The sequence below is a fragment of the Stenella coeruleoalba genome (assembly GCF_951394435.1).
Source record: "Stenella coeruleoalba genome assembly, chromosome: 5".
Taxonomy (NCBI): domain Eukaryota; kingdom Metazoa; phylum Chordata; class Mammalia; order Artiodactyla; family Delphinidae; genus Stenella; species Stenella coeruleoalba.
The window spans coordinates 67,096,162-67,115,737 of NC_137150.1; the positions used below are offsets into that span (position 1 = coordinate 67,096,162).

The following is a 19,576-nucleotide window of genomic DNA, read 5'->3' on the forward strand; positions in this document are numbered from 1 at the left end:
ACCATGATCAAGTGGGATTTATCCCAGGGATGCAAGGATTCTTTAGTATATGCAAATCAATCAATGTGATACACCATATTAACAAATTGAAGAAGAAAAACCATATGATCATCTCAATAGATGCAGAAAAAGCTTCTGACAAAATTCAACACCCATTTATGATAAAAACTCTCCAGAAAGTGGACATACAGGGAACCTACCTGAACATAATAAAGGCCATATATGACAAACCCACAGCAAACATCATTCTCAATGGTGAAAAATTAAAAGCATTTCCCCTAAGATCAGGAACAAGGCAAGGATATCCACTCTCACCACTCTTATTCAATATAGTTTTGGAAGTCTTAGCCATGGCAATCAGAGAAGAAAAAGAAACAAACTGAACACAAATTGGAAAAGAAGAAGTAAAACTGTCACTGCCTGCAGATGACATGATACTATACATAGAGAATCCTAAAGATGCCACCAGAAAACTACTAGAGCTAATCAATGTATTTGGTAACATTGCAGGATACAAAATTAATGCACAGAAATCTCTTGCATTCCTACACACTAATGATGAAAAATCTGAAAGAGAAATTAAGGAAACACTCCCATTTACCATTGCAACCAAAAGAATAAAATACCTAGGAATAAACCTACCTAGGGAGACAAAAGACCTGTAGGCAGGACACTGTAAGACACTGATGAAAGAAATTAAAGATGATACAAACAGATGGAGAGATATATCATGTTCTTGGATTGGAGAATCAATATTGTGAAAATGACTATACTACCCAAAGCAATCTACAGAGTCAGTGTAATCCCTATCAAATTACCAATGGCATTTTTTACAGAACTAGAACAAAAAATCTTAAAATTTGTATGGAGACACAAAAGACCCTGAATAGCCAAAGTGGTCTTGAGGGAAAAAAAAATGAGCTGGAGGAATCAGACTCCCTGACTTCAGACAACACTACAAAGCTACAGTAATCAAGACAATATGGTACTGGCACAAAAACAGAAATATAGACCAATGGAACAGGATAGAAAGCCCAGAGATAAACCCATGCACCCATGGTCAACTAATCTATGACAAAAGAGGGAAGGATGTACAATGGAGAAAAGACAGTCTCTTCAATAAGTGGTGCTGGGAAAACTGGACAGCTACATGTAAAAGAATGAAATTAGAACACTCCCTAACACCATTCACAAAAATAAACTCAAAATGGATTAGAGACCTAAATGTAAGACTGGACACTATAAAACTCTTAGAGGAAAACATAGGAAGAACACTCTTTGACATAAATCACAGCAAGATCTTTTTTGATCCACTTCTTAGAGTAATGGAAATAAAAACAAAAATAAACAAATGGGACCTAATGAAACTTCAAAGCTTTTGCTCAGCAAAGGAAACTACAAACACAAACACAATGAAAAGACAACCCTCAGAATGGGAGAAAATATTTGCAAACAAATCAACGGATAAAGGATTAATCTCCAAAATATATAAACAGCTCATGCAGCTCAATATTAAAAAAACACACAACCCAATCCAAAAATTGGCAGAAGACCTAAATAAACATTTCTCCAAAGAAGACATACAGATGGCCAAGAAGCACAGGAAAAGTTGCTCAACATCACTAATTATTAGAGAAGTGCAAATCAAAACTACAATGAGGTATCACCTCACACCAGTTAGAATGGGCATCACCAGAAAATCTAAAAACAACAGATGCTGGAGAGGGTGTGGAGAAAAGGGAACCCTCTTGCACTGTTGGTGGGAATATAAATTGATACAGCCACTTTGGAGAACAGTAGGGAGGTTCCTTAAAAAACTATAAATAGAATTACCATATGACCCAGCAATCTCACTACTGGGCATATACCAAGAGAAAACCATAATTCAAAAAGACACATGCATCCCAATGTTCAATGCAGCACTATTTACAATAGCCAGGACATGGAAGCAGCCTAAATGCCCATCAATAGACAAATGGATAAAGAAGATGTGGTACATATATACAATGGAACATTACACAGCCATAAAAAGGAATGAAATTAGTTTATTTGTAGAGACGTGGATGGATCTAGAGACTGTCATTCAGAGTGAAGTAAGTCAGAAAGAGAAAAACAAATATTGTATATTAACACATATATGTGGAACTTAGAAAAATGGTACAGGTGAATCGGTTTGCAGGGCAGAAATTGAGACACAGATGTAGAGAACAAATGTATGGGCACCAAGGGGGGAACATGGCAGAAGGGGGTGGTGGTGTGTTGAATTGGGAGACTGAGATTTACATATATACACTAATATGTATAAAATGGATAACTAATAAGAACCTGCTGTATAAAAAAATAAATAAAATAAAATTCAAAAAAAAAAACCTCAACAATTTAAGACCTATATTTTCACAAATGTATAGTATTATTAACCTTTTAATCTCTGCAATGTGATTGATGGATAGGTCGTCGCCTTCCTTCCTTCCTTCCTTCCCTCATCCTTTCTTCCTTCCACCCATTCATTTAACAGATATTCACTAAGCACCTGCTATTTGCCCGTCACCATAAGTAGGCACTGAGGATTAAGCACTTAACAAGATAGGGCAATAGCCAAGTGAGAGAAGACAACATTTTCAAGTCTGTAAGTGGAAATGAGCCTGGCGTACCTTAGGAATTAAAATAAGTACAGATGAACACTAGTACGCAGTCATGAAAGTCCTTGTTAAAGGTTTTGGGTTTTATTTCAAGTGCAATGGAAGCCAGTGGCGTGGCAGGGGGTGATTCAGCATATCTGTGAGCAGACTTTCTGTTTTTTGGAAAACTGTTCTGTCTGCCTACAGAGTGAAACCTGATCAGAACGTGAGGACCAGCAAGGAAACTATCACAGTGAATTAGTTAAAATATAGTGTTGATTTGAACCAGCGTGGTAGCAAAAGGAGTGGAGGGAACCAGGAAATCTCAAATGCTATTAGGAAGTAGCATCTTTCAAAGTTGGGTAACAAGTCGGAGGGGAATAAGAATTGAAGGAAATGTTGGATTGAAAGATAACTTCTAGGGATTTGGTTTGAGCTACTAGGTGAGTGATGCTTTTTATGAAGACAGAAAACATTGGAAGTTGGGGAAAGAAAACTGACTTTATTAATCTGCATTTCTATGAGTATATGAGAAGTTGAACATTGTTTTTCATGTTTTGTAACTTGGAATACAATATGCACTCAACAAATATGTGTTAAACATTTATTATTGAATAAATAACCTTTGCCCATTTTTTAACTGTGTAGATCTTCAAAGTATGGGCTCTAGAGTGAGAAAAACCTAGGTTTGATTCCCAGTTTCACCTTAATCCCATTACTTAATCTTTCTGAGGTCTAACTTCCTCATTTAAAAGGGGAGAAGAGGGTGAATAACAATACCTACAAGGAGTTGTTTATAGGATTAAAAGAGATATAGCTATATAAAATGCTCTGTATATTTTAACTGTTAAATAAATTTTGCTTATTTTTATTACTACCAATAAATAAGAAATGAATTACCAGTACTACTAATAATTCACAGTCTGTGTTTAAGTATTAATGATATTAACTGTTTTCCTGTAAACATTTTGCAACTTTTTCCACTTGCTATTATAAATCAATTTGATTAAAGTAGCTTTTATATTTATAAATCTTATGTAAAATCTATCTTTTTCTTAAAATTTCTTGTCTTTCATCATGCTAAGAAGAGCTTTCCTACTGTTATACAAATATTCCCTTGCATTTTCTTCTAACAGTTCTATTTTTACTCATATTATTAATATAATAGAATTTATTTCATGTATTTTTTCATATGCAGCAGAGAACTCAGTCCCCACCATACATGGTTAACTAGTCAACCTCCCCAATTAATGTATAATGAACTTTACCTACTATTTTAAATAGTGGTATATTAAATTCCCGTATGTAACAAAATATTCATTTAAGTAATAGAAGAAGACTATACAAAGATATTCACTACTACATTATTAATCATAATAAAAAACTGCAACTTGCTTAGTATTCATCAGTAAAGGACTGGTCAAATAAATTACACTTTCCCCATATAATGCAATAAGGTAGATCTACATGTACTTACATGAGAAGTCCACAATATATTGTTAAGCATAAAATGAAACAAAAACAAAACATATACTGAAAATCAATATTTACAGTGTTGTCTTATTTTTATAAAATGAAATAATAATTATAAATAAGTACCTAAATATTTGTGTGTGTATCTGAAAAAGCTTGGAAGCATAGTCACCAAAATTTAAGCTAGGGAAAGTAATCCACGGGAGAGAGGATGGGATACGTATAGGAGAATTTTTTTACAATTATACTTTTTACAATATATACGTCTACATTATTGGAATAGTTTTACAGATGGCATGTAGTATTTCTATAATCAGGAAATCAAGGGAAAAAATAAACTTTACCTGCAATGGCTTCATAGAGACCAGCTTTATACCCTAAGTACTCATATTCCTCAAATCTCTGAGGCCCCTCACACAGGGCTCTGCACTCTGTATCTTCATTGAAATATTCTCTTAAAGCTTGTTCAAAGTACTTGATAGCTAGTTCAAAGTCATCTGCCTCATAATGTTTAACTCCTTCACTGTAACTCTCCTGCAAAGAAACACAGAAAAATTTTTTTCAAAGAGCACCCAAGGGGCACTTGAATGGCAAAATGCAGGCAGACTCTGGATCACTTAGGTAGGTGGGTGTGGGACTCTTGCGCTGTGGAAGATAAAGAAGGATCGCACTGGGAGATAAAGGGAAACTCCCCTGGCTTCAACTAATTGTAAATGAGAAGGGACTGACTGAGCAAGCCTACTGCTGTGGCATCAATCAATTTCATTTTCTTCCCGAGCTCACTCAAGACTATATTTTCTAACCCTTTTAAATGCAGGTAGGGCCATGCAACAAAGTGCAGGAAGATGGATGTGGGTGGACGTGACACTCAATTCCAGGCCTGGTTCAAATTTTTGTGTGTGTGTGTGTGTGTGTATACTGCAATTTTATTGCAATGGCATAAGCAAAGTTAGTGTGTAAGAAATTTAAATGAAACAGTATGGTAAAATTATCAGAGAACCAAAAAATCTAAAAAGGAAGTACACCTAAAACATGAGAATTCAACATTCATTAATGTTTCATCTTCAGTTTTGATTGACACTTGATGCTTGCAAATTTTGAAACAAACTTTGAGATCATGATGACTATTTTGAATAGATTTCAGCACCAGCACTAAGATTTGTGCATTCAGTTGGTTTGCAGTTGACTTGTTAGCCATTTACATAATGTATAGTACAGATTTGTCACAGATCAGATCACAGCGTTGAAGGAAAGAAGTACCTTCCTGTAATTAGAAAGGATCCCCTAAACTGCACTCAGCTTAAGACATCCAATGTACAAGAGCACGGAAACCATCATAAAATAATGTGGCTCCAGGGAACATAGTTCATTCTTTTAAAAAATAAAAGGAAAAAAGACTTTCATCTAAAATCTTCCTCTCTTAGCCTTTTCTTCAGTCCTCTTGGAGGCCACACATTGAGAATGGTGATGTATCCAATTGAAAAAGATGCCCTTTCAACACACTGTGAATTTCAAGTAAGATTTCATTTAAAGGAATAATTATGTAGCTTAAAAAAATCAAAATTTGAAAAGGACAGGTACCGTGGAAAAAGCCACTGGACTAGTTGCTGGGAAACCATGGTGTGACCCTGAGCAATTCACATGGGCTTCAACTCCAGTGGGTAAAATTGAAGCGCTGGAGTGGGTGCTGAGGCTCAGAGAGGGTTACAGACATTTACGTCACATCTTACTTTTCACCATATCATACTGATTTTCTAAGTTAATTTTCTTTTTCTTTCAATTTTTCAACCCTGAATTACAATACTTCATCTTGGGAACTCTGAAAGTGTAAAAATGATACTGTATTGGACGTTGGAAATCAGTGTGAGATATCCATTCATAGGAATTTGCTTTGAGTCCATTGAAAGTTAGGAGCACTAAGTTCCTCATGGTTAGGACAGGGTCCCCAAAGCTCACCAGGTGTGGTTTGGCATCCCGATCTACCAGCTGGAGGTCTTCAACACCCGCCATCGTTCTGTAATTCTTGATGTTCTGCTGCATTTCCATGTGCTCAGGGTTGGCCATGAAAAATGTGTGTGCTGCTTCCACTGCCTTTTCCAGCTGGTTAAGCTATAAAGAGAAAAAAAGAGGATCAAATGAAGGCAAATATTTCTAAACTGGGTTCAGTCCAAGGTCTCACAGAAAGTGTCAGGGCTGAGTTCTAGTTCACATTCACTCTACCCAGCCTCCACACTAAAGGGCAAGAGGTTAATAAACAGTGCTCCTAAAATGATATGTGGGTATTTTGGCATTGGTGAAAATGGATGAATGTGCTTTGTTCCAAGTTCGTTTTCTTCTCCCTCTTTTCTAAGCCATATGTGTTTTCTGGGAAATTGAATCTACATGCTTCTGTTTGTCTTACGATTGATCAAAATTAAAATCTGCCAATGCTGGGCCACCTCTAATTCACATTTTCAATATTTTTGTCTTTTATTTTCTCTTCTTTTCTTTTTGTTCCTTTTGCCTTTAATCCTGACAATGGAAGAATAAACTGTGACTTTCTGAAGGATGAGATTAGGGATACCTCCCACTCCTCCAAATCTGTTTTCAGGCTTTAGAATGTGAAGAACACAAGGTTAAAAGGAATAAATTTTTCCAATCCAGAAGAGATGCTAAATACAGCACACAAAATGTTATACCACATTTCTTTGATTGAGAAATTGATTCCAAACTTACAAGTTGGATTCTCATTAATATAAAAGGAAGGATTTTTAATAAACTACAAAGACACTATAAATCTCTTAAACCACTTAATAAGCTGCTCTCCATGTAACGTGCAATGATGCATTTTTTGGTAAAAAAATGTAATTAAATTTACTTGATTTAATACATTTTGCCCTATGCTTTATTCATGGAGAATGTCTATAGACAGAACGCTTTGCCTCATTTCAGAAAAGTGAATATTCTCACTAGTACTAGTCATTTTCATGGTGAAATCCAAATTATGCTTGGTCTATTTTGAAGTATAAAGAAATGAAACTCACTGTTACTGAACAAATAAATATAAAATCATGGAAGGCATATAAGATTCACCTGAGTAGGCTTTTGATAGTCTGGCCACTCAAGTATTAGTAAGAAATAGAAAGTAGTAGTAAGTTCCTGAGTTCCCAGTCACTGCCTTCTCATGATATATAAAGAATCGTATCCCTTACTACAGAAAACATAAACTGCCCTATTTTAAGATCTGATATCCTTAACTTTGTCTAATAATAGTAAAGCCTTCTCCTTTTCTTTTTAATTTGCATATTCTTCGCTACTGGCCTTCCTTCCATCAAATCTTGCCTGAAATCAGCTTTCCTTGCCACTTTCACCTTTGTTCTCGATTCTGTGGTTTCAGAATTATTTTTGCTGTCAAAATCATTCAGTTTGAATTCCTGGTTTCTTTCTTAAATTTCCTCAATTTCTCATACACCAACACAGACAAATATGAGCTGTATGGATGACTACATAGTGACAAGCATATAGCTATAGAGGAAAATGAATAGGTCCTAAATCGGGTATGTGTCTACACTTACTGACCAAGTGAACCTGGAAAAAGTCATTTAAACGCTTGTGTCTTGGTTCTCCACTAAGAAACTGTCATACCACCACCTACTACATAGGATTTTGGAATGATTTAATTGTGTATTATATATAAATGTGCTTCAGAAATCACTAAAACCCTAAAAAGAAACAACAACTGGATATATTTATATAAGATCTATTCATTTCAAGGATGTGAATATACTCTCATTAATGCTGGGTATGTATAGTCTACAACTCCCATAGACACATAATTCATGAGGATATAGTGAGGTACTTGTGGTTGGTGGAAACTGCCTCCAGTTAAGGGCCAAACTATAAGTTCTGAACACAACAGGTTAGTACTGACACGCTCTAGTTTTATAACACCAGCCATTAACATTGAATGAAAATAGATAAATTTTGCACTTTCCTACCTTCATGTTTTGCTCAGACTGTTCCACTGACCTAGAGATCCTCTGACACTTGGATTTTCTTGCTGAAATCTAACATATCCTATAAGGCCAAGCTTAAATCCTGCCTTCTCTAAGAAATTTTTTCTCAACCCTAAAGCTACAGTCAAGCATTGCAATATCATCGTATCCCTGTTCTTCTACTGGCACTTATCATACTCTGCCATACGTGGCACCTACCTAAGTACATTTGTTTTTCCTAGTAGAACTTTCCGAGGATAAGCACCACATGACTTATTTATTATTTTGTTTTCCATCTACTTTACATATAGACGATGTCTATGATATGTCTAGGAAAAGAGAAAAAATAAATTCTAAGAGGCAAAACATTTTCACACAAATCAAAAGGTATATTACATGTGAGTGTGCTTCATAAGCTATAATGGACTAGAAGGATGTAAGTTTAATAACATCTCTGAAGTCATCATCCACACTGAGAGCTTCCAATACTGATTATCACTGATGAATGTGATTCAGTAGCTCTTGAAAACTGTTAGCCAACACTGATAAATTGGTTCCTTCTCTTAAATTTGACCACATTGGTTTTTTGCTTATTTGGTGCTTTCCCCATTTATAACCCCGTATTAAACATAATACCATGTTCCCCAATATAAATATAAAGAAGATTCCATGACTTAAGGTTAATCCATAAAACTTATTCATGAACTGGCTTTTAAATTATTGTGAACCAGTTCAGGAAACTAGGATTGGCTGCCAGAGATTATATATAAAACAGGCCATCATTTTAACTGGAAGCCTGATATGTTTGTAGTTCATTTTTGAAATTAGATACACACATCTGAAGTGGTAGGCAAAGTCCAGGTGAACATGCGTGTGCCACATACAAGCCTGTACTATTAGCTGGAGATTATTATAAGGCCGTATAAGTACTAGACTTCAGCTAAGGAAGGATCTACCTGCTACTCCATTGCAACAAACAAGAAGCTAACTGCCTTTAAAGGCTTCAAACTGGATTTCCTTTAAGACCAGGCCAAATTAAAACATACCACAGGAGAAGGTAACTCTAATGTGACGGTAACTCTATGCATTAGAAAAGTAAATTGTGAAATAAAGAACAACTGAGGAAAGGGGAATGATTCAACAAGATGGTATCATGCTTTGGGGGAGCCTGCTGCTCTACTGAGATATGAGAAACAACTGGTAAGAAATGCCTTCAACAAGCACTGGTTCACTTCATCTCAGGCTGTGAAGAACTAAGGCAAAAATTTTCTCCTGCCAGCCATGCTGCATGAAAAAAGGCTGATTAAATCAACACCCTGCTGATGTTTGGAAGTTACTCAGTCAACTGGTGAGTGAACCAGACTCTACTGACACACAAATGGTTTTCCATAATGAATAATCAAGGAGCATTTCAAAAATGCTTAAAAACTGTCAATAGCTATCCATTGACCACAGAGGTGATTCCAGAAACTATGTACCACGACATTCAGGAAACTGTAGGATTTGGCCCCTGGCCTATCTTTCTAGCATAACTTCCTATTTACCACTATGCAAACTTTTCCCAGGAAAGTTCTAGAAAAACTTCTAGAAGTTTTATAATTTACCAACCCCCATTCAAGAAAACACAGGCTCAGTACTCCAGCCATACCAAATTCTTTATTTCACTCATTCATTTATTCAACAAATATTTATTTTGCATTAAATCCATGCCAGGCACTGTGAAAGTCTGAAAGTCGATGAGAATAACCACATGGCCAAAACAGACAAAAACCCTGCTTTCCAGATGTTAACAGTCTCATCCAAGGGGACAAACCTCAAGGAAACCAATCATTAATGAAAATAAGTTTAGATTGCACTAAGTGCTATGAAGAAATAAACGAACAAACAATTCAGTAAGAGCTGGCTGGGCTGGGTGAAAGCAGGACTCCTTTAGATAAATTAGTCAAGTAAGGTCTCTGCAATGTGATTTTTGAGCTGAGACTTAAACGTTGAAAAGCCAGTCATGAACAGAAGAGGAGGAAGAGTGTTCCAGGCAAAAGAGAGCCAAGCAAAAAGGCCCTGAAATGGAAAAAGCTTGACATGTTTTAAAAGCCGAGTAGAAACTAAGAAGAGAGATTTGAGAAGCTGGATAACAGATCACTTGTACGCTACAGTAAAGAGTTTGAACATTATTCTAAGTGCAAGAGGAAACGATTAAAGAATTTTAAATACCTGATACGTATTTTCAAATGATAATTCAGACTGCTATGTGGAGAACAGATCTTTGGTAGCAGGCAGGAGAACACTGCAGTAATCCAGCTCAGAGGTAATGCTTTCACATCACAAAATAAAAATGGGACAGCATAGGTTTGCCCCCTCTTTTTCACCCCTCCCTCTTCCATTACTTTCTCTTCCTTTCCATTTTTGCCCATCCTTGCCATAGCAAAGTTTCTCAATTCCGAAGGCGGACGCATAGCCCCAAAGGAAACAATTCTAAAATTTCCAAACTTATTTTAGGAAAGATATACAAGTTCCCTCTCTTGTGAATTAGCATAAATATGAAGCTCAAATATTTTGAGTATGAGTTTAGAACAGCTTGTAAGACATGTGCAAGAAAGGAAAGGGACTAATTCTAAAACACATTAAAACATGTAAAGAACACTGCGTCCATATGGGAACATATGTATATGTATAACTGATTCACTTTGTCATAAAGCAGAAACTAACACACCATTGTAAGGCAATTATACTCCAATAAAGATGTTAAAAGAACGCTGCGTCCTTTTGTAAGAGAATATTTAAGATCACATTCCGTTTTCTGAAGCCTTTTATACAACCAGTATAAAACATCAAGCCTGAAATAAGTAATTTCCATTCTTGTACTCAAACGACTTTTTCAATAAGGAAAGGAATTCTTTCTCTACTTTCCCCACCCTAACTTTGGGAATTCATCCAATATCATGCATTTTAGTTTGATGCAGTGCTATATTTTTGCCTTGGCTCTTAACTTAAATTTCACAATATAGCAACTTTAGAGAATTTTTAACCCCATATGAAGTTTCTTACCAACTGCCAAACATGTAAATAGACAGTGAAGACATCCTGTTTCTAAGCCACAGCAGAATTTTTAAGCTCTGATTAGTAGCATAATCACACTAGATGCAGGGGGAAGGAAGTCATCAGATTACAGCATGTACATCATCCTGAACACTAAAAATTCATGGGCTAAAAACTTTCTTTTATGAAGCGGGAGGATTTTGTTTTATTAATGGTGATACCCAACATTTTTGTAGATACTTCAGCTCTTGCTAATGTCTCCAAATTTACCTCAAATTTTTGTCAACCTAAAGTTAATTTTCCTTCACAGAACCACATCGTTAAATAAATAAACTTCAAATAACTGAGCAACGTATTAAAAGAATACTGTTGGGAATTTCCTGGCAGTCCAGTGGTTAGGACTCCGTGCTTTCACTGCCAAGGGCCCAGGTTCAATCTCTGTTTGGGGAATTAAGAGCCTGCAAGCCATGGCACGGCCAAAAAAAAAAAAAAAGAGAATACTGTTAAAATAAAGACCCATCCAATTTTGAAACAAAATTTGGAAGCAGTTTGTTTGAACTACTGAATTAAACTAAATCCTACAAATTACAGTGTTCCAAATGTAATGACCAGGCTTTTTCATGAGAATTCAATCTTAGGAAATTCCTAAACATTTCCATATAATGGAGTCAGATTTTTAGAGTCCAAAAATAGCTATATGAAAAATAACTTTTCCTTCTTATGCCATAATTTCTGGCGATGTTACCGTCCTTTATTTTGTTAATATAATTTGCAAAAAGCCCCATATATTGAGCCCTTTTCATAATTCAGTTATAGTAAATAATTGGTTGATTTTCCTGATTAATGTATCAGATTAATTTCACCAGACATTGAGGACTACATGATAGACTGTGTTGTCCTTTTTGTCTTGACTACAAGGAAACTCAGAACTAAACTGTATTTTCATTTACTGTAACTGTATCATGCTGGTTTATAGTATATCAAAGTGAAGCTAGTATATTTCCATTTTTTTCTTTGAGTTATTTTTGCTCCCATTTCAAAAATCTAATTATACAAATAATTGCTTTCACAAGGTAACTCAAAGTTCTTTTGGATACAGAAAAGGTGCAATTTACTCAAAAGATAAACCTCCGTAGTAAAGGAAATTTCTACTAATTAAGTTCTTTCCTGCATGGCAAGGGAGAAAATTTAGAATTTTTTAGCTTTAAAGAACACATAGGGCTTCCCTGGTGGCGCAGTGGTTGAGAGTCCGCCTGCTAATGCAGGGGACGCGGGTTCGTCCCCGGTCCGGGAAGATCCCATATGCCGCGGAGCGGCTGGGCCCGTGAGCCATGGCCGCTGAGCCTGCGCGTCCGGAGCCTGTGCTTCGCAAAGGGAGAGGCCACAACAGTGAGAGGCCTGCGTACCGCAAAAAAAAAAAAAAAAAAAAAGAACACATAGTAATTCACACATTAGGTGTTCATGCTAAATGAAGAAAATTAACTTATCTTTGCATTTACAGAATGTTAGTCTAAAGTGTAGTCATGGTTATAAGTAAATATTTGTAGCTTTCAAAATGCTATTTGGTAAGGATTAGATGACAAATGATATATTTAAAGAGTAACATTTTCTCTGTGGAGTAAGCAGGAAAGGAAACATATGTCTTTTTAAAGCACTCTCTTTTGCCAGCTGCTTGTATCCTTTCCTTCAATTACTTACTGTCCTGAGCCTGAATAATAGACTCCCGTTTTTGCTAAACGCTCTAAGTTTTAATCTGATGTTTACAACTGAACGTTAAACACTGATGGTGCCTTGCCACCGTCAAATGAGGTTACCCGTATGAACTCAGTGGAACGACAGATTCTATCAGTTAAGCTTTCAGGAAGATTTCTTATCTAAAGAAAAACCATCTCTCAGGGTGACAAAAACACTAGAGTGAAGGAGCAAAACTTTTAAACGAGCTACTTCATATTAGAGACTATTTAAAACAAAAAGTCCTTGAGTTTTTGAGAAGAAAAAAAACCAGGGAACTCAAAGTATTTACCAAAAAATATGTGTGTGCTTAATTGCACAAAGTCCCTCAGGCTGTCTGTGTATTGTTGTATTGTCTAAGTCCTAACAAGAGAACACAAAAGACTTGGATGGCTGCTGGGTAAGGAGAGAGTACTATCTCAGTGATGGAACGTAAGCAAGTCATATCTGCCACGGATCAAGTGAAATTAATGTGTGGTTTATTGGTATGTTACTGTTATTTTTAGTTTTAAACATTAGGACAGGGTAAGACTGAACAACTGGGAAGGCATCTTAACCTCTGTGGTATTGTCCAGAAGTCTCCCTTGAGGTGTCAGAGAATGACTAACGTTACCGAAAAGAAAGTTTAGGCTAAGACCTCTCTGAGCCTGCACGTCCGGAGCCTGTGCTCCGCAACGGGAGAGGCCACAACGGTGAGAGGCCCGCGTACAGCCAAAAAAAAAAAAAAAAAGGATGCATTTGTAGAAAAAATAGAACAATATTCTCTCTTAATTTGAAGGTATACTCAACTCACAAAGAGCTCTGTCTCTATGTGGCTCTGATTGGCTATTACATTGCTGGTGATTAACCCTCCTTGGCACATCTTGGGTTTTCAGTAACTGGATGAAAGGCTGTTCATGTAGTTGTCCACTCATCAAACACTGGAGAGTTTTGCTTAATGTGTCAGTGTAGGCTAGCCACCAATTATACGTGATAGGCACACAGGACATGAGTGTGTCCATCACAATGTATCAATATCAACATAGTAAGAGATGACAGCATTGTGAGAGCTACAAAAAGTAGATAAACAATAATCGGGTGGTGAATTAAGTACAAAAGAGAGTGATGTGGGTATGCAGAACACTTAACTCAAAACTGGTGGCATTTATTCTATCCCCAAGTTTTTCAAATTATGGAAGATGATTAAAAACTATAGCACTCTCCCGATAGCTGTTTTCTGAAAGGAGTTTGGTTAAACTGGAACTACTAAGTCATTCTTGAGCAATTTTTGAAGATAAAAATAAACTAATGATAATGATAAGAATCTGTTAGCAAACTGACTAACTGAAAGACATTTACTTAAATAGGCATAGACTTCAGCCAGCTACCTGATGACAGATTCCTTGGTGGAAAGACAAGCAGGTCTGTCTTCTTGCCACATGGGATGGGGCAAGGGTGAAACATGTAAGAAGAGAAAAATATACAAATAAAACCTGTAAATTCCAAAGAGAAGACAGATTTTCCTTGTAAATATTTTCCCTTAGGACTTCTGACATCCTTTAGGGAAATGATGATTTTAACAACCCTGGCTTTGCATGCTGCTAGGTTTTCAAATATATTTTCCAGAACTGGAGGGTAAATGGAATGGTCCTGGCTGCCAAATGCTGATGGCTTCAAAAATCCTCTATGAGAAAAGAAAATTGAGTCAATTAAATCATCACTTCATCATTTTCGCATATGAAATATTGCACTGAGACCAAGAATTTGGTGTGGGTAAGATATCAGTAAATCTGATTTGATCCCAGTTTTAAAAAATAGGAGAAATTATTTATCTTTTTCTTTGTATTTGTCCTCAAGAAAAATACTTCTTTGGGAATTTAGGGAGAAAAAATCTTCTTTGGGAATTTAGGGAGAAAAAAACTTTCGGTGGCAAAATATAGATAAAATATAGACAATAGATAGCTGATTTATGAGGAGCACTTATTACTTACAGGTGAGGAATTAGAAAGAGATAATGTGAAGAATATAATACGTGCTGGTCTTTGAGGAAAAGCATGATTTGGCTATGAGGAGTGAGCGCTCGGCAAAGGTTTGTTAAACTAAAAGAATGAATGGGTGAATGAAGAAATACTTATTTCAGGTCTACATGAAATTGGAGAATTTTTGGAATTTTCTTTTCATTGAAATTCCATTCTCCAGTTGTATCCAAATAATTTTTATTCTTTCTGAAAGAAAAGTAGACAGGGGACCAAGAGGTACGGTTATGTGAGAAAGCATATCACTGGGGAAAGAGAGGTAAAACTACCTAAAGGAAGGGATACTTTAGATCAACCTTGACAGATGGATAGGGTTTGACAGCTGAAAATGGAGAGAAAAATGTATTCTGGGAGAAGTAACTATAACTGAGAAAAGCATGCTATGTATTGACAAAGAAGTTATGATTGGCTGCAGGTGAGGTTGATGATGGGGAGAGTGTGAATGTCCTCGAATGAATGAATGTAGACAACAGCCCTAAGCCCACAACATCCCCTGTGGCTTAAGTCAAAATGAGGGGCTCACTGTTTTCTATGCCATTCATGGGGGTCTTGTGGCTTCTCCAATGCCTTGGTCTTAGCATGAGAGCCTTCTTTATCTATCATTCTGATCTATATCACTCTTCCCCATAGCCAGCAACATGCTCTCAAGCTGATATCTTCAGAACTGCAGAAAATTCTTTACTAGACTTGTGAGGAAGGAGACACTCAGGTCATGAAGAAAGTATGGGACCAGGACACAGGAGACATGGATTCTAGTTCTGGCAACTTGCTGAGTAAACTTAAGTAAGCCAATCAATATTTCTGACTCTGTCACTTCTGTAAAATGAAGGGGTTGGGCCAGGTGATTTTTAAGATGACTTCTAGCTTGCTGTGTTTACATATTTAGATTATATAAATTTTAAGAATGAAAGGCAAAAATAGTATAATCAACTTAATCCCTTTTAGAAACTTAATTGTGAAAGACTTTGAAGAATGTTTCAGTATATAACAAGCCTTACCCAGAGACCCTCCGGCTCACCCTCCCTTCACTCACTGAAGAATAATTCATTCCCATCCCATAAGAGACTGTATTCCACAGTAGAAATAGCACTTATCTAGTTCGGAGCTCGCGATGAACTCTCCTCGTCTGTCTTACTCATCCCCTTTTGACCAGCCTAGACCTACTCCTCAAGATGAAAGATCTACTTGAGAATGGGTCCCACATTTCTGATCTTTCCTAAACTGGCACCTTTAGGATCAGGTTTAGTTCAGCATCATTGCACTCACTGGGCCCATCATACAGAGGGTAGATTGAGGTCCTCACTACTTTAGCCTTCTGGGTATTCCCGGAATGAGCCAGTACCTTTGGAGAACCACTTCGGACAAATCATAATGGCTATATTCTTGCCTGGCCTTAAATTCTGCCCGAAGGATAGGACCGGAGATGAATGGTCCACTGGAAGTAAGCAGTTAGAAAAATCTGGATAGAGAAGTTTGTGTGTATGTGTGTGGTGGGAGGGAGCAAGGAGGGGAATTTGCATTCGCTTTTTGAATGAGTGTTTTCCCTTGGAATTCAGGCATGCTGGTAGGTCTCTAGTAAATACACTTGCTCTTTAGTTTGTTGTTCTCTCTCTCAATCCTGTTAGTCAATCATCAGTCACTCTATCTCTGGCTCATTTATCCTAAGGGAAAGAAATCCACAACAGAGTTCACTGGTGGGATTTCCTGTTCTTCTGCTGATTTCAGTGTGTGGTAAATCCTAATCTGTCTTAGTTTAGTTGCCTGGTGTGTTTAATGGGAAGAACAGTAATGCTTAATTTTTATTCAATGTATCTTATTTTTTCATCTGGAATATGATTTGTGGAAAGAATGACAAGTTCATAAGTTACAAATCTAACATAAATTTACTATATTCCCACTGCTTTTTCCATTGAATCTCTGCAATGGAAAAGACCATAAGAGTCACTTGGCCAAACCTCCACCCTCTCTTCTGGTGCTTAAATCCTCTGCAAAGTTCTGTCAGTGGTCATGTGACTTCTTCTTGAATACCCCCCGTGACAGGAAATTCACAGTCTTCCAAAGCAGCCCATTCCAGCTTTGGACAGCTCTGGCCATTCCAGTGTCCTTTCTTATGCTGACTAGAATCTCTCTTAAAATTTCTACCAACTCAATCCACTAGCCACAGCCATTCCAAATAGGTCTAAGGTAGCCCTTCAAATGTGTGTACAAAATCAATGAGTTCTTTCAGTAAAAAATCTGGTTCCTTTAAGAATATTTTTATCAGTGGCTACCGATATCTTAGATCTGAAGCCAGATAGGTGGGCAGCACACTCTATCATGGGACCTGCCCCATCCTCTCTCTGTGTGTTCCCTTGAATTTGTTCTTTAGCGCCTTTCCAGCTGTCCTGTCAGTCAGAAGTAGTCTTCTGTATCCTAAAGAATTTTGTTCAAGGAAGCAGTATATCACACGGCAATGTCATTTATTTTTCCTTCATAAATCAGGCAGCCATGGCTTGAGCAGTGCAGTGAAAATCTACTTACAAGTATACATTTAAGCCACCTCAGCTGCTCTCTCAGGAAAGAAAGAAAAAAAAAAAAAAACTATTTTACTGTTGGTTCTCCAGTTACCAAAGTTTGGGAATCATCCCAAAAAATATTTCAAAAGGAGATATTATTTCCAGAGGCTAAATAGCACACACATGGGATGCAAAAGGTTTGTTGATTCTATGGAGCCAGTAACAGCGTGGTAAATATATCTGACTCCTGACAATAACCAAAACAAGTCCCAGAGACAGCTTGGTTAATGGGAAATGGATTGAAAAAGGAATTCTCCTCTGGCTTTCTCCTTAGCACATTTACTGCCAGCAGTACACAGTTATGTGTTTGCCATGGAGTTACACCCCTAAGCCACAATGCATTATACATGTGGTATGAGCTGTTGAGTGCTGTTGATGCCGCAGCCCCTGCTGGTCTTGGAACAGGAGGCAAGCTTTGTTTGTGGATACACAAGCAAACAGATGAACATTATAACTCTCCACAGTCTATCTCCTGAAAGGTTTCTCTCTTTCACTTGAATGATCTTGTCTCTGTGATTAAAGCCAAATTATTCGGGACATTGGAATGGCGAAAATGGGTCCCAAGCGGGCAGAAAGTGATTTAATGCCACAGAAAACTCTGTAATGCCATAGACACGTATTCCCCCATATATACACATACATATTAACCTAAGTATAACCGATTCGAACAAGTCAGTGAAAATGAAGGCGTTCAGCTTATCTGTCCCATGAGTTATCAGGTCAGTGAAGACACAGCGGTCAATTCCATAGCCTTTTATGAATTTATCCTTTCATTATGAAAGCTTTTACATGCAGCTGCTCAGAGTTATATGAAACTTTATATGGAAGTGTTATTTTACTCAGCAAAAATAATTTCTAATAAGAGGACATCAGCTTTAAATTACTTTCTTAGCCATTGTGGTTAGTTTTGCTAAACTAATTATTCACATTTTCTCACCAGTTCAATCTCACTTGTACACAGATGCACATTTCTGCAAAATGATAATGGTAATAATAATAATAGTAATAGCTACCACGCATTGTACTGCTGTGCTAAACACTTTAAATATATTATCACATTCAGTCTCCTTAACATCATTATAAGGTGAGTGGTAATCTCATTTTTACAGATGAGAAAAACAAGGCTTAAATGTTAACTATTTCAGGTATTTCTAGCTCTACTACTTCACACTGGTAGTTTACCTTCACACTACAGGCCTAAGGAGAAAATGAATTATAAGTGGTTGTGGCTGTATTTCCACATGTTATCACTTGGACTGTTACACTCCTCTCTTTAAACAGTTCACTATTCTAGGACAGACTAAATATTTCTGTCTTTCCCTCTAATACAGATGTCTGTAAGCTCCTTGTGTGGTAATGGGCCAGATTAGTATGGAAATAGATGCAGAAACCTTAATGCCACTGTGACTAATGTAGGAAGAAACCACTGGATTCTATACCACTTGTTCCTATCCAAAATACACACAGGAGACTTAGAACACCCAAGGAAATTTAGACTTAGCTTGACCAAGACCTCCCTTCAAAAAGTCAAGAGAATTGCCATTCATTCAGTAACTGGGAAGATTCAATACAGTCACTTCTTTGACCTGACATTTAAGGAAAGTTTAGTCAGACAAACAGAAGAGAAAAATCCCCATGAGGAACTGGCCCTCCCAGAGTCTGTGAACACAGACTCCTCTCAGGCAATGGAGGTTAATGACACTGATATTACTTTAACCATGTTTTTCCCTAGAATAGACACCTATTTTTGTGCCAAAATACAAGGTATTTCTTTCTAATCCAGAAGTACAATGTGAGAATCTCATATTCAGAATGGCTGGAGAGGTTAAGCTTAGTTTCCAGAACTGAGAAATGGTCAAAATACTCAGCGGCATTGGTTCAATGATTTAATGATTTAGTCTTACATGAGAATGTCCCTCTATCCTTACATCCATAAATGGCAGGATGCCTACAGTCATTCCTAATTCAGTAGACCCTTGAACAACGCAGGGGTTGGGGACCCATCCTCCACGCAGTCAAAAATCCCATATAACTTTAGAGTCAGCCCTCCATGCAGTTCCCCCATACCTGTGGTTCAGCATCCTGGGATTCAACTATTAAAAACAATGTGCGTATAAGTGGACCCATGCAGTTCAAAGTTCTACGGTCAATCGTATTGTTAATTTGACACTTTG

General features: G+C 37.0%; 1 protein-coding gene across 1 annotated transcript in view; it reads right to left on the reverse strand.

Annotated features, from left to right (window-relative positions):
• P3H2 (prolyl 3-hydroxylase 2) overlaps positions 1-19,576 on the reverse strand; it is a 146,109-nt gene that overhangs the window by 36,017 nt on the left and 90,516 nt on the right. Inside the window, exons 2-3 of the mRNA XM_079922017.1 lie at positions 6,048-6,200; positions 4,436-4,625 (exon numbers count right to left, since the gene is read on the reverse strand). Coding sequence (XP_079778143.1) covers positions 4,436-4,625; positions 6,048-6,200 — 343 coding nt within the window. The remainder of the gene's footprint in view (positions 1-4,435; positions 4,626-6,047; positions 6,201-19,576) is intronic.